Source organism: Alternaria incomplexa, assembly GCF_024043165.1.
Source record: "Alternaria incomplexa strain BMP 0042 chromosome Unknown scaffold_2, whole genome shotgun sequence".
Taxonomy (NCBI): Eukaryota; Fungi; Ascomycota; class Dothideomycetes; order Pleosporales; family Pleosporaceae; genus Alternaria; species Alternaria incomplexa.
The window spans coordinates 2,440,448-2,466,956 of NW_026249851.1; the positions used below are offsets into that span (position 1 = coordinate 2,440,448).

The window sequence follows — 26,509 nt, forward strand, 5'->3', positions numbered from 1 at the left end:
GCAGTACTTCAGGTCTGATCGCAATCGCATAGAGGGAAAGTTAATACTGTCCTTTGATGAACTCAAGTGCAGCTTCAGAAACTCTTTATCAGAAACGTCATCATGCCGGAAAAAGCACAAGCTTCGCAAGCTCAACACCCTTCCGCGGTATCGGATAGCCAGGATCACAAGTTCAATCCGAATTTCACTCAGGCGGTAATCAATGCGACGGGACCAAAAGCTACGCCCAGGGTCAGACAGCTCACAGCGGGATTAATACGGCATCTCCATGACTTTGCGAGGGAGAATGAACTCACAGTCGATGAGTGGATGACAGGAGTTGAGTTGGTACGTCAGAGAGCTTTCCATGTTTGATATTGTGAGATATGACTCAGCATACTAAACGATGGGCAGATGAATGCAGCAGGTCGCATGTCAGACGCCAAACGGAACGAAGGCCAACTGCTCTGCGACATTCTCGGCCTCGAATCGCTCGTCGACGAGATCACGTACAAGCTCGCCTCTACTGCCGCCGACGAACCCACAGCGACTGCGATTCTAGGCCCCTTCTACCGCCATGATGCTCCGAAACTGCCCATGGGCTCCTGCATCGTGTCCAAGGAAATAAATGAGCAAGGCGACCGGACATTGATGCACGGCATCGTCACGGACTTTAGAACCGGACAGCCTATCGAGGGCGCGGTGGTGGACGTATGGCATACGGCGCCAAATGGCCTATACGAACAACAAGATCCAGACCAGCCAGAGATGAATCTCAGAGGTAGATTCACGACGGGCAAAGACGGGAAGTATAGCTTCTACTGCCTGAGGCCAGTACCTTACCCCATACCTTTCGATGGGCCAGCAGGCAAAGTGTTGCAAGCGCTGGATAGGCATCCGATGCGGCCGGCGCATATACACTTCCTGGTATGTGAAGCCTATGACGAACGTGCAGCCTGATGTGCTAACTTATCTCAGCTCACAGCGCCGGGCTACAAACCTATTGTTACTCAGATCTTCGACCGAACAAGCAAGTACATTGACGACGATGCCGTTTTTGCGGTCAAGGATTCTCTTCTTGTAGATTTCAATCCTTTTGAGGGAGATCCGAAAGCAGACTTTGAGCTGCCGTACGATTTCAAGATGGCGAGCTTCGAGGATGCAAAGAAGCACTCCGTTGCAGGGACGACAGAAGAAAGCGCGTGATCGGTAGAGGTTCAAGCTATCAAAGAACTTCAGCATCGTTTACAAGGTGTTTTCCGTTTGAAGCTCTAGTTGTCATGTTCTAATCGCAGCTGTCTGTTTCCGATATCATTCCGATGTTAGGCCGATCTCCCCGCACTGTACTACTCCGCTAACCGTCTCCAACCGAACCGCGGCTGTCATACAACGCCTTACGCGCGCCCTAGACAGAGGCTAACATCATGTGAATGTTATGGTGTTTAGCGTCCATGTTCCGTGTTGTTCCTGCTCTTCTTCTAAACCTTGCTTACGTATCTGCCTCATTCGGACATTCGGAATCCTCGGCACAGCACACGGTAAGCTTGTCGCGACTATATCTTAGCAAGGGTTACAACACATACGAACAACACAACTAACAGACGTGGAAAGCAGAGGTGTTAACTAATCACTTGAGACATACAATACTCGAAAGGAGGAAGAGCTAGAGGACAGCCCATCATGGCAGATAACAGCAAGATAACCCTCGGCCGCTACATGTGGGAGCGTATCCACCAAATTGGTGTCGACACAATCTTCGGTGTACCCGGCGACTTCAACCTACAATTCCTGGACTCCATCTACCTTACCCCAGGATTGACCTTTGTCACCAACCAAAACGAACTGAACGCTGCCTACGCCGCCGATGGATACGCCCGCATCAAGAACACGCCCGGATGTCTCGTGACCACGCATGGTGTGGGTGAACTTTCGGCTCTGAACGGCATCGCAGGTAGCATGAGTGAACATGTCAAGGTTGTTCATGTTGTTGGACAGACTACGCGGGCCATGCAGAAGAACAACATGATGATCCATCACAGTATTGGAAATAAGCCGAATCATCAAATGTACAACAAGGCTAGCGAGGGGCTCAGGTTCGCGGCTGCAGAACTCTGGTATGTTGCGGATGCGCCGAAAGAGATTGATAGGGTGTTACGGGAGTGTGTTATCAAGAGTGGGCCTGTTTATATCTTCTTACCGCTGGATCTGAGTGCCGAGATGGTGGATGCTGGGTTATTGGAAACTCCCATTGATCTTGCGCCGCATGTGGATGAGAAGGCGCGGAATGAAGCGGTCAAGGCTATCGTGGCTGCAGTCTCTGAGGCTAAACAGCCGACCGTACTGGTAGACGCTCTCGTCCATCGTTTCAACGCTGTCCAGGAAGCCGCGCAGCTAGTCCGCAAACTCAACGTTCCTTTCTTCTCAGCAACCATGGGCAAGGGCATTGTCGATGAGACAGAAGAGAATTTCGTTGGGGTATGGAACGGCGAAGTCAGTTCTCCAGGCGTCAAAGAAGTAGCGAAACAGGCAGATCTGGTGGTGACTCTGGGGTACATACCTGCTGATACGAACTCGGCTGGTTTCTCAAGACCGTTGGACGAGACTAACACCATCCACATCAACCCACACGACGTTGTTGTAAGTCCCTCGCATACCTCATCTGATGTCTATTACTGACATACTTCCTAGGTCAAAGGCAAATCCTACCCCAACACACCCATCAAAACCCTCCTCGAAGCTCTAACCGCCGCCCTACCATCAACCCCCCAACACAAAATCCCCAAACCGCAACTCCCACCACCCCGCACACCCCTCGACGCAAAATCAGTCCACCTAACGCAATCCCAACTCTGGCCCGCCATCCAATCCTTCATCCGCCCAGGCGACGCTCTCGTCAGCGAAACCGGAACCTCGAATTTCGGTCTATGTGACATTGAATTCCCAGCGGACATCAGACTCGTTACGCAGATCTACTATGGCAGTATTGGTTTTGCTACTGCTGCGACGTTGGGTGTGGATATTGCGCGGAGGGAGCTAGACAAGAAGGGAGAGGGACGGACTATTCTGATGACGGGAGATGGAAGTATGGCTTTGACGATCCAGGAGATTGGGACTATGATCAAGGCGAAGTGTAAGGCGATTGTTTTTGTGATTAATAATGAGGGGTATACGGTTGAGAGGTTGATTTGGGGGGCGAGGCAACGTAAGTGCTCTTCTCCTTCCTCCATTCTTTCTTTACACGCGAGCAACATCAAACTAACCACCATCGCCTACAGCATACAACGACATCGTCCCGCATAACTACTCGCACCTCCTGCCCCTCTACCGCCACCCAGACTCCTCATCTTCTTTCCACCGCGCAACCACCCTATCAGAACTCTCCGCCATCCTAGAGAAACCGCAGCTGCAAAACCCGCAGAACGTCCAGCTTGTGGAACTCGTGCTGGGTAAGATGGATACGAGTTGGAAGTTGGGGACTGCGCTGGCGTGGAGGAGCGAGGAGCACAAGGAGTATCTTACTAGAGAGGGGTTTGTGGATACGTATGGGGGGTGGGGGTTGGATGGGAAGGCTGGGGGGAGTGTGAAGTGGAGTTGAGGTATGCATGGGTTGAGGATCTGAGAATCTGAGAAGCTGAGAAGAAGGATGGCGGCGTGTGCTGTGTACGTAGATGATGTATCTGCTTGCATGCAATCTGATCATACAAATCGAATATCTCTAGATCAAACTCCTTGACTCTGTTAAGTCATCACCATCATCCAACTGTCTTTCCTGCTTCTTCCCATCCCTTCGTCTTTCCCTCGACCTCTCCCCAAATCTAAGCGAACACCCCCAATAAACAAAACCACACAACAATCAACTCATAGATCATAACAGGCTGCTTCTCCCATCCATACATCACAGCCGCGAATCCCAATCTCAGCGGGATGGTCGAAGCCATCATGCGACGATTACCCTGGAAGGTAAAGATGAGTTGGTACCAGCCTATTGCTACTGCGCCGAGACCTTTTTTCCTCTCGTTAGTCTGGGGTTGGAGTCACTGGGGATGCAATTTGACGTACCGATCGATTGTAGCGTTTTATCAGGACCTTCCATACCCGTAATAGCAGAGTACTCTTCTGGGTTGATGAACGGGTAGATGCCGAGGGCTATGTTGACGATGGAGTGGAGGATGAGGAGGAGGCGCGCCATGCGCGATATGGGTGACATTTTGGCGGGTATTAACGTAGTCAATGGTATTGAAGATGGTAAACGAGATGTTTAGTTGGATGTTTGAGATGTTGCAGTGAGAAATGTAGCTTTCCAAGGCATGTGCACCAACCCCGCTAAGGCAAGGCGTGCCGTTTTAGCGCCCACGTGTTCGGGCGCGGATGTCTCATGGCTTGCGAAGTCTTGGATTTTGATCCACTTCTATCATCATTTACGGTTCGCTGTCCACAGACAGGATTGGTGTCTACGGCCGTGCGCGCATGAAAATAGACAATGCAGGTACGACTGACGTGCAGCCAATATGCGCCTAAACACCACATCCAGGGTTGCCGAAACTACCACCCGCAGCCCACCCATCCAGATCGTAAAACCACTCCGGACTCCTTCCAAAGTGGAAGCCGTCCCCTGGATCCATGGGTAACCCCTGCATGTACGCATCCATATCGATGTCTAACCCCATGTTCACATCTCCCAGATCGCTGTCCAGCATACTCAGTCCGTCCATCGTACCGTCGAAAGAAGAGAAATCTATGCCGTCGCTGCAGCCGCTCTGGGGGCCGGTGCCAGTAGGTAAATACTTCCCGGTAACATCATCAGCGCCCTCGCCTCGACCATGCTCTCTTCCTGCGAAGCTGCCGCTGGAAGGACTGAGATCGATGTCTTCGCCGTGCTCTTCGCGGTATACTGCTGCTAGTATCTTACTCATTTCCTTGGTGGATGTTTTCGCCGCTTCAAGTACAGCTGCTTCAGGATCGGTGCCGGCTATTAAAGCATCGATGCGTGCCAGCGCGCAGTTGATGAAGACAACGCCCTTTGCATTCGTTTCGCCATTTTGGACGCGGGCTACTGCTGTGTGTCGGGATGATTCCAGGACTTGGCGTAGGGCGTGGTACTGTGATGGTAAGGATGTCAACCCTATAGAAGGAGATGCTGTGGTTGGGCGTGTAGATACAAGAGGAGCGAATAGCGCCAATTCTTCTTGTCTTTCGTTAATCTGAGAGTTGAGTTCGTAGTAAACGGTTGACATGGCGTAGAGAAAGAACGACTTGAAGAATCCCACGCATCGGTGCGTCATGCGCGTCCAATCGTCTTCTTCTCCTGATGCCAGCTCAGTTGCCGGTGCGTAGATTGCTAGTGATGTATCGAGGCATATCTTCCTGGAGTAATGGTAGCGTGGGTTCTCGTTTGCTTTGGAAAAGTAAGGCCGGTGGAGGCAGAGGACGAAGCGTCGAACTAGGGTATCAGACATCTTGATCTGGAATGGCGTGATGTTGTGTCCTGCTGCTAATGCTGATTTGAAGAAGATCGTTTTCTCGCGACAGACGCTGATGAGCTTGGAGCCGATACGCAGGACATCGTCGTATGATAGGTCGAAGCGCAGGTTGTTGATTACTCTGATAATCTCTAGCCGTGTGGGAAGCGTCTGTGTAAAAGCGATTTGTATGCTACTCTCGGTAAATACGGTTGCTGGCTTCACATCGAGTGGTGTATCTATTCCGTTTCCCATGTCCTCGTCGTTGATATTGGACGGTGGCTTCGTATCATAGTCATTCACGGAGATCATAGGCGGCATGCCCATATCCAAGCTGCTTTGCGCCGTGATTTCCAGAACGGTAGCCCAGAGTCTGCGTCGCATCTCGCCATGGTAGACACTGATTTTGGGGAAGTGAGACGGGTCGCGATGTAAGCCCAGATGCATCGCCGTCCGCAACATCGTACCTGCAGGTATCCATATATGATCACCATCGATGCCACATACTTGACGTGCAATCAGGATCAATATCTGTATCTGCAATCCTATCATGTTGAGCCGCGACTTTGCATGAGGTGCACACTGCCATTCCGCTGCAGCTTGGATCCATTTCGCAGCTGAGACGCGAAGTTTGGCTTGGTCGGGTCCGGTGTAGAACGGCACGGCAATTGCGCATACCAGCAGGAACTTGTGAATGATAGACGGCTTTACAGGTGTGGTACCCAACCAATAGGCATCGTAGACTCTTTTAAAGGAAGGTACGTGTAGTACACGAAACACGCCTTCGAATGTACGGAGATAGCAGTCGACCAGTGCGTCGCTGATTTCTTTTGGAGGGATGCACGCCTGCAGTTCTGGAGAGATGGAAGGCTGCGACATGCGAGAGGCCTTGATGATGCGAGCCATTCGCTTGACCTCTGAGACAGTAGCATACAGCTCAGTCGATTTGTTCCTATATGCTACAATCAGGGCTACTGTATTTAGAGAAAGACTGGAAAAATGACATACACCTCTTTCCTGTTTGTATTGTGGTTCGTTGTAGTGTTTGTGTCGCCGAGAGCGTCATACTGCTATCCGTCAATTGAGTCCCTTCGAACAGAGGAACCGAGACAAGGGAACCATCGGTATCAAGCACTTACAGGATCGATAGCGTTCATCCAATGACTCTGACCATAGTACTTTGCCTTCACAAACTGGGCGCTTGTGTCACTTGCACTTTCCCGTCCCGGCGACGTACCAGTCCTTGGGTCATCGTTTAGAGTAGCGCTTGCCAGTCGTTCTTCCAGACCCTGAATCCTATCTAACAAGCTGTTGATGATAGAAGCTTGCGCAGAGTCCGAGTGCGAGTTCATGCTAAAAGCCGGTCTATCGGCGGGGAGAGGTTTCGGCTGGCCGTCGCATTCTCCAAGAAGCCCAGGTGCCACATAACGATTGACGATTGCATCAAACTCGCTGGAATGACCGGGTGCCTGAGGAGAAGACCGAGCCGGATTCTGGTCGTCGCCATTGCTGCGACCTGTAGAGGCATCATCCTCGGGTGATCTTTGGTTCTCCGGCCGAATCCCCGGACGTGGAGGTCTAAACGTGCATGTCGCTGATTTGATCCTAGTACACGCTCCACAAGGTTTTTCTCGGTCGCACTTCACCTTGCGCATGCGACATTCGACGCATGACAGTGCTGGTCTTCGTCGACGTTTCCCTGGCCCGTTGCCATCTGTATCCGCGGATTGGATGGTAGGTTGCTCAACCATTCTGGCTCACAAATACAAGAGAATTGGTCGCAGTTATCTTGACTGCGTAGTAAGAGTCGTATACAGCATTCAAAGATTCTAACATGGTTGCTGGTAGATGGACAGGCCACCGTCAGTGTTCTGTGGAGCGGCTCGGGGCTCTCGGTGCTTTCGGTCATCTCGCTACTGAATCCGCGACAGGGGCGTTGGCCAGCCGCTGCCTGCTCCTTCTGTCTCTCGTCGCAACAACACCATCCATAGGGCGAAGGATTCCAGCTCGCATTAGCCTGGGACTGGTGTGCTTACACAGTCGCGTGTACTGACAGAGCGACAGAGTGTATGACTGTGCCTCGCGATATACCTCCGTTTTAGGTAGCGTCCCAGCCTCCGCCGGCTGAGTCCCATTGACATTAACCACAAACGGTGCCCGCACAGCCTGACGCGATCATCAATACCCAACCCCGAAATGCGACTAACTAAACCTCGAACCGCATCAGGTTTTTATTGGGGAGCGCTATTGACTAAATAGCGAATTTGCGTTGTCCGCAACAAGAGTTCTGGCAATAGTCTGTATTCAAGTACGTCTACTCATATCATACAGACACAAAGCGTCTTGAAATACACCAACAAGCGACCTAGGTATACTTGCCTGACGATGATCATACGTGGCCCCCTAATCATCCACTTCACGATACGCTATGACATACAAAAGTCTGCGCAATCCTTATACACTTTCCGCGTCAACACAGCTATAAGACGAGGCATTAGCTGCAGCACCACCCTGATAAACAGATACAAACGGGTAAAGGCAAAGATCCCTCGAAAGCACTGTTCCGTTGACAGGTTGCGTTCCAACTGCTGGTAGGGTGTCTGGAGCTGTACCATTTTCGACCCAGGCTACAAGTTGCTGCAGCGCATTATTGACGGGTGCAGGACCAGGGCCACCTGCGCAATGATGAAGGCCAGGCGCAAGGAACAACCTGTAGTACTCATTCACATCTGCATCCAGCGCAGCCACACGATCGTAGTACTGTGTCGACCCACCAGAAGGAATCAGGTCATCTGCGATGCCGTGCCAGGTGAGCAACTTTCCTCCTGCTTCCTTGAAGTCCGAGAGATCCGCATCGTTGGTGTTGATGATCGAGTCCCACTGCTGCTGACCGGCGTACATGTAGTCCGGTAGACGATCCGCGGTAATTGTGGAAATTTCAAAGGTAGCGTTCTTCTCGACGAAAAGCTGGAAGAACTGTGCGCCGAGTAACCAAGCAGCGGTGGTGAAGCAGGTACCTGAGGCTTGACAGTCCGTGCCGGTCGTTGCCTGGAGGGGTGCATCTAGCGAGTATCCTGGGTAGATCTTCTTTCCCCGTCTGTCGGAGACACCATACCATGAAGCGTTGGCAACGATCGCTGTTGCCTCAGAGATGGAATTCGAGCTGTTATTGCCGCAGTTGGCGGGCTGACCGACGACGGTGAATGGGTCAAAAGAACACAACTCTGGGATGGATATGATCGAGTCTTTGACGCCGTCCAGTTCATCGCAAGCGGCGATTGCGGCGGCCCCTATCGCTTCAAACTCGCAATTGGGCGGGTATTCGCCGAGCGTGTTCATTACAGCTTGAGCATGGAACAAACTGGCCAAGAGTGGGATGATGTTCAGTGCGGGTGCTGCAGCGATAATACCGTCAAACGCTTCAGGGTAACGTTGAGCCAGCATCATGCCTTGTCTACCACCCTGGGAACACCCAGTCCAGCTATGTCGAATGTTAGCCACTGTTCGTCCCAGACATATGATGAAGCGTTGACTGAGTAAGATCGCAACCTCAGGGTCATACATACTAAGAGTAAGCGGGAGCCTTCTGATAGAAGCTCTCGGTAACCATCTTCCCGAATATGGAGAGCTCATTCAAAGTAACAGAACCGAAGTTCTGCAAAGCAACCACATCGACATTGCCCGGAGACTTGAGCGCCCAAGGAAGAGCGGAGACTTCGGTTGCGTTGTGGCCACCGTCAGTGGAAGCTGCCGCATATCCCTGAATAATGGCCGGCAGCAAGCTCTGATCGAAAACACCAGCGCGCCAGCCGCCGCCTCCCACACCATTGAAGCGTCCGTTCCACTGCTCCGGCAGCCATATCTGGAGGTTGACTGTGTCGTTCTGACCTGGATGGGTGTAGGCCATCTCTACGCGACAGTAGGAGATATTGTACGATGAGACTCCAAGAAGCGGCACGAGTTGTTCGGCTGGGATAGGCGAGCCTTCTGGTGTCCATTGTGTCTTGGGCTCTGCAGTGAACTTCGTGATTGCCGTGCCATTGAGGTAGGGTTGTGCAAGGCTTGAACAAGCCAATCCGTGCGCTGTTCGGGCTGTTAGAAACAGATATCTTGTCGATTGGATCGGACTCAACATACCTAAAGCCGAATACATCTTGTTCAAGAAAAGACACGGTTCGTGCGAGATAGGGATTTGATATTGAAAAAGGTGGTGACTCGCTCAAGGTGTACAGCAGAATGGTGCCTGCAACAACATTACTTATATGCGACATGTTTCGTTAGCTGCGATGGCAGGCGGTTCGTCAACGCCCTGCCAATTCCACTACGATGGCAATGGCGGCATAGCCGACCTCGCGAGATGGTGGTCCATCAGGGCAAACGAAAACGAATAAAGCGCGATGCGATCGCTAGTAAACCTGCCTTGTCCTTCTGGAGCAGAACTACTTCGGCAAGGCGGATGTTAACCTTCCGGTGCAGGTCCGGTAAACGAGAACGAGTACCTCTTTGATCGGCATCTTTAGCGTCAACCTACTAGATTAGGCTTCCTTTTGGCACCAGGCACCAACAAGTCTCGCCCCCGCATCACGTCCAAGCCATGTCGTTCTCGTTTACAAAAAAACTCCAGGCGCATGACAACCTTCCACATCTAAAGCGAAACGAATATGCGAGTGCCGAGATTGAGCGCGAATGGCAGTGAAACGATACCATAGGAAGTCACGGGCTGGATGCGACACGTGCAAGCGACGGCGCGTCAAATGCGACGAAGCCACACCCAAATGCGGAGCTTGTGCTCTACGAGAAGAACAATGCACCTACCCAACACAGAATGTTTCGACTGGGTCTAGAAGGAAAGCGAAGACGGCGTTGACAACGGCATCATCATCGTCATCATCGTCATCACCACGATCACCTATACCAACCAAACCCGGCTGGTATTCCCTTTACGATGCCCACAGCGGCCCATCCTCCCACCTAGCCACCTACAACGCGACCCGAACGCTCGAAATGCGGCTCATGCACCAATGGACCACAACCACCTACCTCACCTCCGTGCACCGCAACGCGCTCGTCTTCCGCGACTACGCCGTAACCAAAGCGCTCCAACACACCTACCTACTAGACATACTCCTCGCTTTCACCTCCCTACACAGCGCCAGTCTCGCCTCCTCCCCCACCGCTTCCCACGACCACGTCGCCGCCGCGCTGCACTACCAGAACAGAAGTATATCCGAGCTTAATGAGCAGGTGTCGCTTGCTTGTATTTCGAAAGAGAGTCTCGATCCGGTTTGCCTCATGACTGCTCTTCATGCTGTTGTTGCGCTTATCGCGAGTCTGATTCCGGCCACGCCGGGTGAGACGTTGGAGTCTGTGTCGAAGGTACTAATGCGTGTGCGGAGGTATACGATGGGTATGAAGGAGATTGTGGAGGAGCATAGTGTGTGGGCTAATAGCGGGGAGTTGAAGCAGATACTTGGCAGTCCTGTTGTTGAGTTGGTAGGAGAAGAGGGTAGGGCGTTCACGGCGGAGAAGCTACGCGCGTTGACGGATGCGATACTTGCGAATATGGATCTTGATGATGCTGCGACACCATTTTTTCGTGGTACCCTGGAGAAACTGGAGAAGGCGTACATGGACAGTGATGGGCATTCGGTTGTTCCTTGGCTGGGTACCGTGGAGCCTGAATTCTTTGAAAAGGCGGATATGGGGCAGGTGCCGGCGCTGGTGATATTAGCCTGTTGGGGAGCGATTAATTGTATTTTGGAGGATATGTGGTGGATGCAGTACTCTGGGAGGAGGATTGTGGAGGAGTTGGCTTGCCAGCTCGAGGGCTGTGATAGCCGGTGGAACGAAATTCTGGATTGGTGTTACCAACAGGTTGGGTTAATGGCAGAGATCAGTGATCGTGTTCGAGAGATCGGTGGAGGTGGGCCTGGATCGGGTTATGTCGTTCTCTTTGGAGAGCATGCATGAATGGCATCGTAAGCGAAACAGTCCAAGTCGTGTTCATTAGCTCGTTCTCGTTTACGCAAGGCGCTGGGATTTGATTGCGGTGACGAGACGTGGAGGGATTGGCGTGAGCCTGCAAGACTAGTGTGTAAACCCATGTGGTACCTACGAAGGTACTGGGGAGATTCAGGTAACTAGCTCTACGTTAGCATCTAAGCCCGGTTGCAGCACCATCTCTTCCACTTCCTCTACACCAACACCTCGCTAAATGCCACGACAACTACTCATACATCGCACACCCACTGACGCCATCTACATATCCTTTGTCAAATCGTAAATCTTCTGAATCTCCTTAAGCTCGCCCTCGTGGTCGAACTTGAGATCCTTCAACAATCCGTCTCCGAACCCAAAGACCCAGCCGTGCACGACAGGGAACTCGTTCTCAGCCCAACACTGCTGCACAGCCGCCGTCTTGACCACGTTCCGGCACTGCTCGTACACGTTGAGCTCTACAAGCTTGTCGTACTTCTCCTCCTCTGTGCCGCCGTTGGCCATAACATCGTCGAGCTCCTTCTGATGCAATCTGTAGACATCGCGGATGTTTCGGAGCCAAGGGTTCAGCAGACCCATGTCCTTTGGTGTCATGGCGGCCTTGACACCACCGCAGCCGTAGTGGCCGCACACGACAATGTGCTTAACTTTGAGGTGGCGGACCGCGTAGTTTACGACGGACATGACGTTGAGGTCGATGTTGTTGACGAGGTTGGCAATGTTGCGGTGGATGAACATCTCGCCGGGCTCGAGACCGGTGATGGCTTCGGCGGGGATGCGCGAGTCGGAGCAGCCTGTGGAGATTGGGTTAGCAAGTTCTAGGTGGTGGGTGATATAATGGAGTAATGTTATAGGGCAATTGAGTCATTCCAGATGCAACTCACCAATCCATAGATACTCGGGTGCTTGTCCTGCACTCAGATCCTTGAAGAAGCCTGGGTTCTTGTTCCGCATCTCATCGGCCCATTTCTTGTTGTTTTCAAAGATGCGGTCATGGCTCTGCTGCAGGTACTTGCGCACCTCCTTTGGCTCTTCCTTTCCAGTCATTCTGGGCCACGAGAAGTTGCGTTTGGCGGTAGTACTCTGTGGGCTGGATGCTTGCAAGAGGGATGCTGTCCGTCCGGTATGACAAGTACGCAGGGAAGTCTGATGGAGTAGAGAAGATATCGGAGAAGAAGTATGCAGTAGCGGTGTTGAGCTTGATAAGAGACGAGAGGCGGGAGCGAAGGACTGCCCCGCTGCAACTAGCTCTCGGAGAGCGTGGGGTAACCGGTGCGGCATGACAGGACAAGAAAAAACGACGCGCAAAGGCAAAACGCCAATCCCAGTGCTGCGGGCAGTTTCGGTTTTAGAAGGGAGGGGACGCGACGCTGGAATGCTCGAGTTATTTTGCTTCTGCTGCGCGCCGATTGGGCGCTCTGACGTCAAAGGATTGGCTAAGGATCTTTGGACCCCTGTTGTCGATCAGCGGGCGATGGGTCTAGCAACCAGATCTGGGTGAAACCATCGAGACGGTGCAGCCTCACAATATCGCTGCGAAACAACCCAAGCATTATCGGCACATCGAATCCGCTAGCTGGTACACAGTATTCGCCAGCTGCACAAACAATATGGCTCTTGACGACGCCAAGAGAACCATCCTATCGCGCCATGCCCACCGTCTATTGAGCACAAGGGCTTGGCCGAAGACGATCTGTCCTTCCGAAATTGCCCGCGCACTTTCAACAGAGGAGCTGTGTGCATTGGACGCGTCAGAGTGGAGAGATACCATGGATGATGTACGACAGATGGTGTGGGAGAAGAGAGAGGCTGGGGAAGTCGAAGTAATGCAGAAGGGCGCAGTAGTGGACGTGGAGAGTTTGGCGGATCTCAGAGGGCCGATAAGAGTGAGAAATGTGAATGGATGATATAACATCGTATGGCTGGTTACTCTTGCTGACGATAGCATGTATGGTTGCGATACAATACGAAAACTGATTAGTAGTCCCAATTGACCCGACGTGCTGACCTTGGAGAGCCGCACCCAACGAACTCTGACAAACTCCAATATATGCATGCATCCAAAACTTCTTAAGTTCTCAAACTTAGGTATCGGGATGCTTGGCGCCACTCGCATCGAGTCCCTGCCACTTCTCTTCGTCCCATCCCATGCTGGGATCTGTTGCGTTCCCGGCTTTGCCCTCTTCTGTCAGATTCTTGATATCGCTCCAATACTCGAGCTTCTTACACTCGTTATCCGCGGCTTCAATAGCCTTGAGCAGGTTGTTGATTCTGCGCTCCTCGGCGTCACCTTCCGGCTTGTGGTCCTTCTTGTGTTGCTCGCGGTGGTCTTTGGCGGCTTCGAAGCGGTCCATAAGTGTGGAGAGGAGTTGGCGGCGCGAATTCTGGAAGATGAGCATCGACATGATGGACGGTATCTGAACTCATTAGCTGTGTTTGCATGGGGATACACCATGCATACCTGTTCTGGGAGGTAGTGCAGCTCCTCCCCTCCATCGTCGATGAACTTGTGTATGTAGATGATCTTCTCGCGGTCAATGGCAGCTGCCTTGAGTTTTCTCATCAACGTCGCGATATCCCTAATCTCCTCGTCTAGACTCGTCTGTGCGCTGTCGTCCAATAGACCGCTGCCAGTGCCAAAGGTGGCTGATCTAGCCAGAGTCGTGCCGATGCTGAATGTCTCGCCAAACATGCGCTCTTTCGCATTCTTCTTGGTCTTGGGTGGCAGCCTCTGCTTGACCCGCCTCCGTAGCCAGCGTCGCCGCCGAACGAAGCTGTGGAACCACGGGTGGTTGCCATGCCACGCTGAACCCTTGAAGAGCAGGCTGTATTGCCAACCCTCTTCATCGACATCCAGACTCATGTCGACATACCAGCTCTTCCAGTCCCACACCCAACTTGGGTCCGGAACTTGTGCATTTGTGATGTTGACTGCTGAGGGCTTGAACTTGGCATCCTGCCACGGCGCAGGGTCGATTCGCAGGTTCCATAGCGCTTTGGACGAGAAGAGGGGAATGCCGAAGACGAACCAACCGCGTTGGTTCTCGTAGAGGATATCGATGTGCGAGTCCGATGTGGTCGACCGCTGTTGGGGTTGTGTAGCCGAGGTCGGTGTGTTGTCGCCGTCGGTATGGTCGACGAGGTGTATTTGTTGGTCCGCCATGCTACAAGCGTGGTGGAGGTGTCAAGGAGAGTAAGAGGCAAACGCCGTTGCTATCGTGGATACATGAGGTCGCTGTGGTCAGGCAGGCGCGGCACGCTGCGCGGTAGTCGCTAAGGCAGTGGCTCGAGGCTGGATTGTTGTGGTGAACGGTTTAAGGGGCGCGCACAACAGACGGCACGTTGCGAAGGCACGATCGAGGTGCGACAACGATGCGATAAAGAGAAACACTATGATGACATTACAATTAACATGTAGAAGCGAAAGCAACGAGTGTAGGTAATGTGGATCCGGCTTGACGCGCTCGGTAGAGTCCTAGTTTGGTGATCTGGTTCGCACGGCACTGAAAAGCCCGTGCTGCAGCTGTCTGCCATTACGTCACACATGCGCTTGTTGGAAAGACGCCTTCCAAGGTTCCCCTCCCTCGCACAACTCTCATTCTACATCTCCAATTCGAATCTCACATACCTTGATCTTACTTCAAGTCCAATCAATACCACCTCACAAAAACCCCATTACATCAACATGTCTCGTCGTTTCGCTACATACGGTGGTCTTGCTGCTGTTGGTGGTGTTACCTACTACCTCTACAGCGCTGGAGGCGACCCGAAGCTTGCCGAGAGGAAGGCTGAACGTAAGTCCTGAATGTATTCAACTTCCATAGTATCTCGACTGACAGTTGTAGATGACGCTGCGACTGCCGCACGCAAGCTGAGAGGCGACTACCCTGGCCAGGACAAGGAAGCTAAGAAGGCCGGCCAGGAGGGTTACGAGGCAGTACGCGCCAGCGCACAGCAATACGTACGTCCAATGCGACTTGATATCACTCGTGACAGTATACTGACCACTGCTAGGCCGACCAAGCCAAGGCGGAAGCGAAGAGGGCGGAGCAGAAGTTCGATGCCTACAGCGCAGATGCGAAGAAGCAGTACGAGGAGGCCAAGGTCCGCGCTGAGCGTGAGATGCATGAGGCAGGCAAGCAGGTCAACGCGGCCGCCAACAAGTTCGATGCCGTCGTTGAGGAGAAGGCCGCGAAGACTCAATCATGGCTCGGTGGACTGTTTGGCGGAAAGTGAACTCTACGTCTAGAGGACTAATAATGTAATGATAATGCGACAAGAGAAGCTGGGACTTGTTATTGAAGATCTTGCATGAGCATTGGAGTATATAGGCGCAGGTCTTTTCATCCCAATATGATACAATACTCACAATTGCCCTCTGTTCGTTGCACGGACGCGAGAAGCTCTGGCGACGGTACGCGCCGCGATGGCTTTTGCTTTTGGATGATCCACTCCTTCGAGAATAAGACAATTTTTGCACGCGCTGCGTCATGAATAGAATGGAATCAATACTAAAGCCAAATGAGGGCTGAAAGTACGCCGGATGCGTGGGGCAACGACACGTTCAAGTTTCATTAAAGTGGGGCGGAAACGCGACGCGAACGCGCAGAAGCGTAAAGCGCGTCGAACGTGCCTTCCCTGTTTTGCAGCCCCCTCGGCCCATAAACACTCCTTTGGACCTCGACCTGCCTCCCACACGACACATCACTTATCGACATTGTTCCAGATATCTCATCGTCGTATCCATTCCGCTATTCTATCAACAATGTCGCCTATTGCTCCCGGCCAGCTCCCGGCCGAGCTTGTCAACCTCCTCGCGTTACACTCTTCCTTCCTGACCGCGCTGTCGCTGCACTACGCCCACAATGGCACTTCAACGCCTGCCGATCTTCGAGACCTGATTGCATCAACGACATTGGTCTGGCGGCAACGTAAAGTCACGTACGATGACATCCGACTGCTCATCGGCATCCTCGACCATGGCCCTTCCGGCAACGAGAACCCCTACTACCTGTCCGACTATGGCCGCGGCAAGGTCTGCATCGAGATCAAGGACAGCAGTCCGATGATGAACGGCATGACGCATATGAACGAAGAGGGATTGCAGGATATGTTCAAAGAAGGCCTAGATACGCTTTGGACGCAATGGTGCACGTCGCAGAAGATGATGAGCCGACCAATTGCCGTGCCCAAGCGTGGACGGGGACGCCCAAAGAAGGCCGATATCAAGCAAGCATGCATGGACACGTTTCTCGACGACACTTACATGTCCAAGTTCCTGAGCCAGCTTCCTCTTGCCGAAGTCACCACATGCGAGTCCCTCACTGCACTCGCGCCAGCACAAGAGAAGGGACGCAAGAGGTTGAGGGAGTTCAAGGAGAGTGTACAGCAAGGCCGTGCACAGAAGAAGACGAGACCCTCTGTTGGAAAGGAGAACGAAACGCCCATGGGCCAGAACCAACAAGCTCAGCCCGCCCAACCCAAGATCACCGAATTCGCTGCCGTCCGCAAGACCAACCTCCTCGATCGCATTCTCGCAAAGCAGGAAGCTGCAAAGGCTGGCCCCGCAGCACCGACACCTGCCGAACTCCAGCGAAAGGCAGCGTTACAACGCACTCCAGAAGTTATCGGCGTCCTCTCCCTACTGTGCGCGAACAGACCCGGATCGCGCGTTTCCTTCTCTACAACCACTCTTCTGCAGGCAATTCAAGGCTCTATCCGATCACCGATTTCGAAAGATGAGGCAATGAAGTGTGTTGAGGTCCTGGCCAGCGAAGTCGCTCCAGGATACGTGTCAGTCGTCAGCATGGGCAGTATTTCGAGTGTTGTCATCAACCAGATGATGAGGCCCACGGACATCAAGAGCAGGCTTATCGCGCTGGGCGCTTGAATACCTGTTGTTTTCATTCTGTTATCTTCGATTTTTTTGCAATCCAGTAAGCTCACTTAGAGCTACTTTTGGTTATTGTTCGTTTACCGCATCATTTTAGCGAGCGCATTCTGTTCTTTCACTGTACAGTATTTCAGTCCTCTAGCATATCCTAATCACACAACACGTTGAAAGTCCAAGTCTATTTCTCATGGTCTTCCTGCGATACCTTCATGTTTTAGACCATCGATGATCCTTTGCTACGCGTGGCTCGCGTCTTCTCTGACAACTGACAGGTGTTACACGTCAGGCCATCACAGCTCGCTTCACTTGTCAGCACATGTCCGTACCATCAATGCAGTTTCTTGACACCGGCAAATCGCCAATCTTAACGTCGACCTTTTACTTCAAGTTCGCCGATCCGCGAAGCCAGGCTGGGAGAGCGAGTACATGGCGGCGTGTTGTACCAAAGTTGTTTTTTGATCAACCCGACATCACAGATTGGAAGAGGGTCTGATGTACGAAACAATGACAGCTAAGCACCAACGCACTGTGACAGAAAACGTTCCATTGACACCTCTTCATCGAAATCGCGAGACGCCGGCATTGACGGAAGGCACTCGTTCCATTGTTCTGGAGCAGCTCTCGCATTCATGAACAACGCGTTTATCCACGTTTTCGAACATGAATGTTTCTTTCCTCAGGCCCTAAGGAAGCGATTAAAATACATATACCATGAACAGTCCTCCAGGTGATACGCTCACGAGACCTTGCCACTCATTCAAGAAGCACTGGACCTATAACCCGTACCACCTACCGGGCAGCTTCTCCTTTCTAATACCATACATACAATCTATATACCACACCTCGGAACATTTTACAAACTTCAGTCAGCACCACGATACCAGCAACCATGAAGACCTCAGCAATCCTTCTCGCGCTCTCAACCCTCGTGTTGTCAAGCACAGCCGCTGCAGTCCACCCACATATCCATCGCAGGCATGGCCGCTGCGAACATAGCAGCAGTGTATCCGGCGCTCCTCCTGCCCCAGCACCAACGACACTAGTAACCTCTGTATCTGCTTCTGCCTCTGTGCCTCCACCAGCTGTGCCTCCCCCGGCATCGTCCGCGTCACCACCACCCGCCTCCACCTCGACCTCAGCTCCAGCCTCCACACCACCCACCCCCTCACCCTCCACGTCTCCAGACCCCAACTTCGGCACCGGCAAACAAATCACCATAGCCGCCGGCGACACACTAGAGAAGATCGCAGCCGAGAACGCAGTCGGCATATGCGACATCGTCAAGGCGAATAACATCCAGGACCCGAATTTGATTCTTGCGGGCGAGATGTTGACGATTCCGGTGTTGGCGGGGGAGAAGGACGATAGTAGTTGTATGAGTTCGGAGGAAGGGGAGCAGGGGAAGGTACTTGGGGGTGGTGTGTAGTTTGAAGGGTTGTTTGTGGGAAGGAATTGGGATGTTGATGGGCGTGGTGGATTGGGTTGGGTTACTGAGTCCGATCAGTGTGTGATATTGGATGCTACGGGGATTTCTCTTCGATCATGGTCGTAGTCTTTTGTTTGACGGACGGATCTTTAAATTCAACTCTGTTGTATCATCAAACTTCTAATGTTGTGAACTTGAAGCTGTTGTTCTTTGCTCCAGGTGTTATCAAGCGACTTGCGAACGACGTAGCTTGCTCTCACATCGTAGAAAGACTAATAGGTACGCTGCCGTCTACATAGATGTCAAACGCATGGTTTGCAAAACTTCAGGTGGATGTAGACTTCTAGGACGTAGTTGTTCCAAGTTCCTCTTCCATGCCAAGTTCTGTACGGCGGACTTTGCCTAGGTAGCTATAGCACGGTGTAACTTGTGAGGAGAAAAGTTTTAGGCCAATAGCTCAGTTTGCATAGGTATAGACAATACCTAGGTAATGTTGTAAGATATACTTGGACTATGAAATTATGATAAACGGGCGAATAGCGGAAAGATTGCGTGTCTGGTGATGATTTTGGGTGGTGGTATACCAGATGGTGGGGCACTGCCCAAAAAGAATCGTTATGTTCACTCCCTCCACATCACGACCACCATTCTGGTACCCACGACGTTAGGAACAAAAAGAATGCTTCTCAAGCCCGACGTGGGGGTCGAACCCACAACCTTGAGATGTACTGAGTAATCGTGTCTGTTAGACCGTGAAAGACTAAGAGTCTCACGCTCTACCGATTGAGCTAGCCGGGCTGGTTTGTAGCCTGTTGATGGAGAGAAGAAAAAATGCATCAATTACAATCTCAGGCGTTCGAAGCAAAGCCTGTTGCGAAGCTTATCGAAATACGACATCTGGGAATGCGGGGCGTTGTGCTGGGAGCCGCCTGCGTCCGCGAATTTTGACTTTTCAATTTCCCCGCCCCACGAACTTTGCATTCCAGCAACTCCGCACTCCGTGGTCAGATTCTGACAAAGACGATTATAAATGAATGCGCTTCACCCCTTTGTTGCCTCAAGCCTTCTAGTCATCAATTACATCATGTTCTGTTCCTTGGTGACAACAAACTTGCTGGTGGGTGAACTATGGCCCGAGATGCCCGAAATTCTTAGCGACATCCTCGGAGCCACAGAACAAGATCAATGATGTCGTCTTCGGCCGACCCGTCAGCAAAGACACAACATGAATGCAAATACGATTACGAGCAGGGGGTATCATATGGCGAAAGTGACGCGAGCATCTGCGATCTGTCTGCTTCCCCGCGGCGTAATCGAGACTGAACGATACCAAGCAGCTTCACAGTGCCACATCCATCATCCAGCAGCAAAGCTAAGGAGTCTGGTCTGGTCGCATCACCGGACGAGAGTTGTATTTGAGTATGCTGCGATTGAGGGGTATTCTGACTTCGGCGATGTTGCGGAGGTCGCGAAACCTGTCGTTGCAGACACGTCTAGGTCCAGCATCTATGCCGGCTGCAGATGATACGAGGCGTAGGTGCACCATACGAGGTGCCCCATCTGCTTTGCTTATGCCTCCGACTGGCTTCCGGAAGACCGTTACGCGGCACTCGTACATGAGACTCCATCCATTAGATGCATCTGGGCCACGTTCGTAGCATTGCGCCCAGAGTGGCGTTGCCATGCCGAGACTGCGGCAGTACCAAACTATTTCCACCCATGCTGACGTACTTGTGGCTGAGATCGGTCTTTAGGTCGTAGAGAAAACCCAGGGCCTTGGAAACGGACATGAACACGAAAAAGCAATTCCTAAGTTCCGTAACAGTAGTTCCAGGGGCAGAACCAATGTATGTGTAACTGAAATTCTTTCCAGGGCAACACCACGTTGGAAAAAGCAACACTTGGCCCTGCAGGACCCTGATTCATCGCAGCGCTCGAAATAATTTGCATGATGTTTTTGAGATGAGGCGGTGCTGGGATACCTACAGGTAATCTAGAACTTTCGCATCTGGGCTGTCGGGTTGTACGACAACGTGAATCGTAAGGTTTTATGACAACCAAGTGACTGACCGGGATACATCGTCTACTCGATGGCGGCCCTCACATCCGCATAGTAAAGAAGAGCCCCATGCGTTAATCTCCAGTTCACTTTACAATTTTGTATAGTTCGGGAGGGTTCCGCAGCGCGTGTTTCAGAGTGAAGTGGACCCGGTACTTGCGCCGCCCGATCCGAATATGAGGCCTCTCCTAAAGACCGCTTCGTTTGAAAGCGTACCAAAGTAAGCACTGAAGTAGTGTTCACAGTACACCGGTGAATGTCACCTCGGTATGCCGGTTGTTTTAAACACTGCATGCGCCGGAAAAGCCCCTATAATCGATCGTAGATCTACATAAGATCTACCTGCCTGGTCTAAGCTCCGGTATTCTAAGCCCCGGTATCCTGAGCATCGTGGTTAGCTTCAAATCCACATATACGAACGCGAACAGGAGGTGAGTGTCGCACCAGGTAGACTTGATAGAAGTTCATCTTCACCTTGCCACCGTCCTCTTTGACTAGGTGCGCCCTTGCAGCCCAATCTTTACTAGATTCTCCGCCTGCCTTGAAGCCGTACTTGACCGTCCCGTACAACATAACCTCGTCTGACTTCGGACCGAACGGAAACACTTGGAGTGGCTTGTGCGTTCTCGTTGAAACTTTCTCCCACATACTTTTGCGCAGGGCCAAGATCTCTACGCCCATGAATTAGCCCGGTAGATTATTGAAGGGCGATGGAATTCCAGGGAGCCGTTCGCAAGGCTGAAAACAAAAAGCAATGCGACACACCTTCCCGGCCGACCACCCTCTTGGAGGCCATGACGAGGGTTGCATCCTTAGTAAAGTACTGGACGTATTCCTCATGCGCTTCTGCTGCATCGGACGTAGCGTAGAAGTCCTCGAAGAATTTCTTGTATGCAGGGTCGAACTCAACAGCCGGCGGGTATTGGGACACGTAGGAACTCATCTCGTGTTGTATTGGTGGGGTGGGATCAAGGGTTGAAGTTGGCTATTCTTAACGGATGGTCAAACGTCCAGCAAAGGCTTCTCTCGTGTTGCGGGCCTGACGTAACGAATGACATCCGGCCTTGGCAGCGGCCCGGGCGGGAACGGCGTTCTGCAATTTGGACCTCATCGTCGAGTTGTCAGCAACACTCACTCGTACATCTCTTGGTGATTCCCGATCACGAACTCCTGGCAACTGAACAGCTGGGTAAATTGCGACCCCGCGACAGTGATTTGCCATCGCCACAACGTGAGCCTCGAAGCCTCCCAGGTTGTGGTACCCGAACGGCACTGACATGTTAGACTATAGTAGCGCCAACCGTTCAAAAGAAACGCCGACTTCCAGCGGGATGCCCTGCAAAGTTGCGTAATAGCAAAGCACCCTTGAACTCTCTCTGCAAGGCTCCCATGTCACCTTGCCTACTTCGTCCTCGGCCTCAACAACACGACAATTACCCTGAGTACCTGCGCAAGCGCGGTGAAGCTTTCTCCGAGGCTGCAACGCAGGGGCCTGCGTTGTCAGCAGCACGGATGATGCCGTGGAAGTAGAAGGCCCAGTCCACCGTGTTTACGAGTGCGAGATGAAAATCTTCTCGGGCGCTGCTTCCGGACGGGTTCAGGATGCATGTGTACGGCCAAGGACCGAGGCGTATAAGTCGAACACGACTTCCACAGCGCAACGACTATGATATCATTGCGCGCAGCACCGGTATCGAGATGCAAACTCTTTCTTCCATCGATCTAAGATGACCTACTGCACAGTAAGATTCGGAGTCATGTCCAGACGGCACTTCTTGGCCACAGCCTCAGTCTACGCCTCGAACTACTTGTCAACCCCGAAGAGGTCGTTTAGTACACGTTCCAATTCACGGCGCCCACTGTTTTAGCTCAGACAGTGGCAGTGCACGGGCCCTATCCATGTCGGCGATGCTGTCAGAATCCATCTTTTCAGCTGCTCTGTCCATGGACAGGTACGTGGGCGAGACTTGCAGGGGTTATGCTACAACCCACCTAAAGGTACTGGAAGGTCATTTCTTTGGCCACGCTTATACGAGTGTGGGTTCCTTGCCTTCCATCATACATCGGAAAATGGCCTTCGAAGACACGTCAAACTCACATGGCCAAACGATATAGTGATGCAATACGACCACAGATCCACGGCCTGAGGCGTCAAACCCCGTGCTCCGAACAGGGTCATCAGAAACGCAAATCCATCTGGAGCTACTTGGAGTAGAAGTAGACGGGAACTAGTAAGGCTCCGTTGCGATTCAGTGGCGTGGAAACTTTCCAGATCTAGCCCTCGCTCTAAACGTCACTGTCAACCGCATTTGTGGCGCATCATTCAACATGCCTCCAACACGTGCATGCCGCCCTCCATGATGATCGACGCCGGGTTGTACCCACACCTACCATGTGGATCGGTAATAGCACATAGGAGGAGATTTCATAGTCGGATCGCCCGATGTGGCTGTCCGACTACCCGACTAGAGGTTGGACATCGTACAAGGTCTGGAGATGGCTCCCGAGTATTAATGGGGTACCCCCGTCCGTTATTTCACAGACACAGCTACCCCGGGACCTTCATCTTGGTCATCATTAATACAACATGACCTCTCCATCCGGTCTTCCTTCCGGCCTTCCTTCCGATATTCTTGCAGAACATCAATTGGCAGACATGACTTACGCACATGGACGAAAGTCCAGTGAGATCGTACAGGATGTCACTGTCCCTGCGCATCTACTTCGGGCCACTGGTAACCTTGGATCCAAACGCGACAAGACGTATACCTCACATGGAACATGGGAGCCTCAAGCAGAGAACCCTTTCCTCGATCCCAACGGCATAGGAAGCATACGTCGTCGACCAACTCAGGACTCAGGCTTACACCGAAATGGCACCCAACGCTCTACCAATCTCGAACGCACAGAGACGCAGGGCGAACGCAGGAGGAGTAATCGATTCTCTTGGTTCAGTAACACTGGTCCCAAAAGAATGTCGCAGCAAAGCGGGGTACTACCATCACCAACAGAGGAAAACATCAGACCCTTCAGGACCCTTTCTTACATCCCCGGGTCAACGGACGTTCTAGCTCTCAGTCCTCGGGGCAGTCGTGCACCATCGCTCAACTCTCTCAACAGGACTACGACTGCGTCGTCAAAGTGGTCGAATGAGGACCCTTTCGCGACCAGGCCCAACTCGATCAAAGACAATCCTTTCGCAACACAGAACAACTCTTACCGGAATTCAACAGCCTCCTTGCCTCAGGAACCTGAAGCTGCACACCAGGGTGGTCGGCCCCGGAAAGGGACTCTAGAGTCCGTTGTTGATGCCATGGTCCCCAACGCTCTCCAGCGGAAGATGACCAATGCATCTTACTTCAAGAGGAGTGAGATGTTTGGTACTTACGAAAAGGCGAAGCAAAAGGGACAAGAGATTCAGCGAAAGAAGTGGGTGCAGTACACCTTCGAGTACGCCATCTACCTCTTCCTGATACTCTTCGTCTACTTTGTTCTTATCGGAATTCCGCTGTGGAAGGGTGCTGTGTGGTGGCTCTACTGGGTCGTGGCCACAAAGTTTGTCATCGCTGGTGGTTTCGGTATCGTGCTTGGAATAGCGCTATTGTGAGTTGACACAGTTGCATCGCTACCTCTTCTTTTACTAACATACCCCAGCTACGCATTCGCTCCTCTGCTCATCCTCTTCGAGAAGGACCCGCCCCCTGCCGACTACACCACAGAGACCAAGATCCAGTCCAATGTTTCCGACACCTGCCTTATGATTCCTTGCTACAAGTCTGCTGGACTCATCGCCAACACACTTGAGGCCGCTTTGAAGATCTTCCCTCCATCGCACATCTTCGTCATCGCCAACGGTAACAGCCCTACACCTCTCGACAACACGGAAGAAGTGTGCCGCCCATACGGCGTGAACCACATCTGGTCGCCCATCGGATCAAAGATTGTCGCTCAGTTCGTCGGTTGCTACGCTGCGAAGGCTTTCAAGAACGTATTGCTCATCGACGACGACTGCGCACTGCCCGATAACTTCCCGGTTGTTACTGAACGTCTAGTTGGCAAGGTCCAGTGCATTGGCTACACCATCAAATCCGTCGGACCAAATGGGTCAAAGGGCAACCTTTGCCAACAAGCCCAGGATCTCGAATACAAGCTCAGTGGTATCCAGCGCGAGTTTGCTGGTAAGATTGGTTCTGCCACCTTCCCCCACGGTGCTATCTCCCTTTGGGACCGCGAACTCCTCGTCAAGACTTTCCACGAACACCCCGGTTTCAGTGTCTCTGAAGATTGGTTCTTCGGTCACGTTGCCCGCAAACTCGGATGTCGCATCAAGATGTGCTCGCAGGTATTCGTCGAAACCGAAACACCTACCGCTGTCTTCATCTCTGGCGGTGGCTCTCGTGGTGGTTTCGGCGAGATGACCATCTTCTCGCAACGCTTCAAGCGATGGAACTTCTTCTTCGTCAACGGAATGTACTACAACATGGCCTATATCTTCGGTAGCTGGAAGCTCGGCTGGTGGGAGATTGGCGCAAAGATCTTCGTCTTCCAAGAGGTTAGTAACTCACAATTCGTTTCTCACTCATCAAATTCTAACAGTCTCACCAGGTCTACGAAACTCTGCTCTACCTCCTCACACCCTTCATTCTACCAATCTCGTTCTACGTCCGCCCCTCGTTCTGCGGTTACCTCCTCGCCGCCACCGTCGTCATGTACCTCATCAACAGCGTCCTCTTCAACGAAGTCCATCTCCGCCGCAAGGGCGAGCGCGTTGGCTGGGTGCTCATGTACGTGTACTACCTACCGTACAAGATGGTCTTGACTGTCATCAACGTCGCCAGCTGCTACTGGTCACTCTACAAGTACGCCCGCTACTTTGCCAAGCGTCATCCCAAGGTTATCGAGGACGAAAAGGCTGTCGAGGTCGTCATCCGTCTTGAGGAAGAACAAGCCAGCCCAGAATGTGGTCTCGGTCGACGCATGACGGTGCGCACCATCGGTACACGTGGCAGCATAGATGAAGGCGACGACCACGACGACGGTGTTTCACCAATGGATCGTGTCGAGACGGGTGGTGGTTCTTACGCCATCATCACAGAGCCCGAGCACGCCCACTCCCCTGGCCTGCAACCACCCCACCACGTCAGTACAACGCGTCCCAGCAGCCCTCTGCTACGAAGCGAGGGTGTTGTCGCTCGGGACTACTTCGCTATGCAACAAACAACGCCTCCCGCCGATACAAATGTCGACGTGGAGAAGCAAAACCATCAGTGGATCTGAGTACGAGTCCAAGAAGTTTACAGCGCAAAGACGCTTTTAAGTTCTAATGTTTTTACCCTTCTTGTGTTTATACTTTTTTTCCTTTGTCACGGGTCGGTCGGCGTTCAATCATGAGTACATGGGTGGCATTCTGTTATATACCTCTGCAACACCTTTCATAATTTCGTCTACGGTCGATGATTACATCCCGATTCAATACATCACGATTCAATATTCAACTTTGTGGTACTACTTTTTGAGTGAAATGTCTGCCTGAACGCTACAAAGACATGTTGCCGATAGCTACTCTGCAACCCAAATTGGAGTGGGTAAGCAATATGTGGCTTCTCAAATCCAGCACATACGACAACCAGTCTCTAATCTGTCGTTTGGTCATTCATCGCCTTTACCACATGTACGTCTCTTTGACTTCTCCGCAA

General features: G+C 52.2%; 11 protein-coding genes and 1 non-coding gene across 12 annotated transcripts; 5 read left to right on the plus strand and 7 right to left on the minus strand.

Annotated features, from left to right (window-relative positions):
• Positions 1-102: 102 nt before the first annotated feature.
• J4E90_002330 (uncharacterized protein) lies at positions 103-1,185 on the plus strand (the record flags this gene model as incomplete). Its single annotated transcript, XM_051431911.1, has 3 exons — positions 103-327; positions 394-906; positions 958-1,185. The coding sequence occupies 3 exons, from the start codon at positions 103-105 to the stop codon at positions 1,183-1,185; spliced, it is 966 nt and encodes a 321-aa protein (XP_051295045.1).
• Positions 1,186-1,659: 474 nt separating this feature from the next.
• J4E90_002331 (uncharacterized protein) lies at positions 1,660-3,574 on the plus strand (the record flags this gene model as incomplete). Its single annotated transcript, XM_051431912.1, has 3 exons — positions 1,660-2,616; positions 2,668-3,109; positions 3,255-3,574. The coding sequence occupies 3 exons, from the start codon at positions 1,660-1,662 to the stop codon at positions 3,572-3,574; spliced, it is 1,719 nt and encodes a 572-aa protein (XP_051295046.1).
• Positions 3,575-3,794: 220 nt separating this feature from the next.
• Positions 3,795-4,186, minus strand: J4E90_002332 (uncharacterized protein; the record flags this gene model as incomplete). Its single annotated transcript, XM_051431913.1, has 2 exons — positions 3,795-3,982; positions 4,039-4,186. 2 exons carry the CDS (start codon positions 4,184-4,186, stop codon positions 3,795-3,797), a joined length of 336 nt encoding a protein of 111 aa, XP_051295047.1.
• Positions 4,187-4,493: 307 nt separating this feature from the next.
• J4E90_002333 (uncharacterized protein) lies at positions 4,494-8,882 on the minus strand (the record flags this gene model as incomplete). The annotated part of the gene is made up of 4 exons (XM_051431914.1): positions 4,494-6,390; positions 6,447-6,505; positions 6,578-7,016; positions 7,969-8,882. 4 exons carry the CDS (start codon positions 8,880-8,882, stop codon positions 4,494-4,496), a joined length of 3,309 nt encoding a protein of 1,102 aa, XP_051295048.1.
• Positions 8,883-9,003: 121 nt separating this feature from the next.
• Positions 9,004-9,709, minus strand: J4E90_002334 (uncharacterized protein; the record flags this gene model as incomplete). Its single annotated transcript, XM_051431915.1, has 2 exons — positions 9,004-9,449; positions 9,697-9,709. 2 exons carry the CDS (start codon positions 9,707-9,709, stop codon positions 9,004-9,006), a joined length of 459 nt encoding a protein of 152 aa, XP_051295049.1.
• A 1,987-nt stretch (positions 9,710-11,696) lies between these two features.
• Positions 11,697-12,482, minus strand: J4E90_002335 (uncharacterized protein; the record flags this gene model as incomplete). Its single annotated transcript, XM_051431916.1, has 2 exons — positions 11,697-12,229; positions 12,320-12,482. 2 exons carry the CDS (start codon positions 12,480-12,482, stop codon positions 11,697-11,699), a joined length of 696 nt encoding a protein of 231 aa, XP_051295050.1.
• Positions 12,483-13,519: 1,037 nt separating this feature from the next.
• J4E90_002336 (uncharacterized protein) lies at positions 13,520-14,598 on the minus strand (the record flags this gene model as incomplete). The annotated part of the gene is made up of 2 exons (XM_051431917.1): positions 13,520-13,852; positions 13,897-14,598. The coding sequence occupies 2 exons, from the start codon at positions 14,596-14,598 to the stop codon at positions 13,520-13,522; spliced, it is 1,035 nt and encodes a 344-aa protein (XP_051295051.1).
• A 522-nt stretch (positions 14,599-15,120) lies between these two features.
• J4E90_002337 (uncharacterized protein) lies at positions 15,121-15,671 on the plus strand (the record flags this gene model as incomplete). The annotated part of the gene is made up of 3 exons (XM_051431918.1): positions 15,121-15,229; positions 15,281-15,396; positions 15,450-15,671. 3 exons carry the CDS (start codon positions 15,121-15,123, stop codon positions 15,669-15,671), a joined length of 447 nt encoding a protein of 148 aa, XP_051295052.1.
• A 529-nt stretch (positions 15,672-16,200) lies between these two features.
• J4E90_002338 (uncharacterized protein) lies at positions 16,201-17,325 on the plus strand (the record flags this gene model as incomplete). Its single annotated transcript, XM_051431919.1, has 1 exon — positions 16,201-17,325. One exon carries the CDS (start codon positions 16,201-16,203, stop codon positions 17,323-17,325), a length of 1,125 nt encoding a protein of 374 aa, XP_051295053.1.
• A 2,118-nt stretch (positions 17,326-19,443) lies between these two features.
• On the minus strand, positions 19,444-19,552 carry J4E90_002339. Its single transcript has one exon. It is a non-coding gene; the product is annotated as a tRNA-Lys (tRNA).
• A 1,627-nt stretch (positions 19,553-21,179) lies between these two features.
• J4E90_002340 (uncharacterized protein) lies at positions 21,180-21,756 on the minus strand (the record flags this gene model as incomplete). The annotated part of the gene is made up of 3 exons (XM_051431920.1): positions 21,180-21,194; positions 21,258-21,484; positions 21,579-21,756. 3 exons carry the CDS (start codon positions 21,754-21,756, stop codon positions 21,180-21,182), a joined length of 420 nt encoding a protein of 139 aa, XP_051295054.1.
• A 1,713-nt stretch (positions 21,757-23,469) lies between these two features.
• On the plus strand, positions 23,470-26,090 carry J4E90_002341 (uncharacterized protein; the record flags this gene model as incomplete). The annotated part of the gene is made up of 3 exons (XM_051431921.1): positions 23,470-24,416; positions 24,468-25,365; positions 25,419-26,090. 3 exons carry the CDS (start codon positions 23,470-23,472, stop codon positions 26,088-26,090), a joined length of 2,517 nt encoding a protein of 838 aa, XP_051295055.1.
• Between the last annotated feature and the right edge of the window lie 419 nt (positions 26,091-26,509).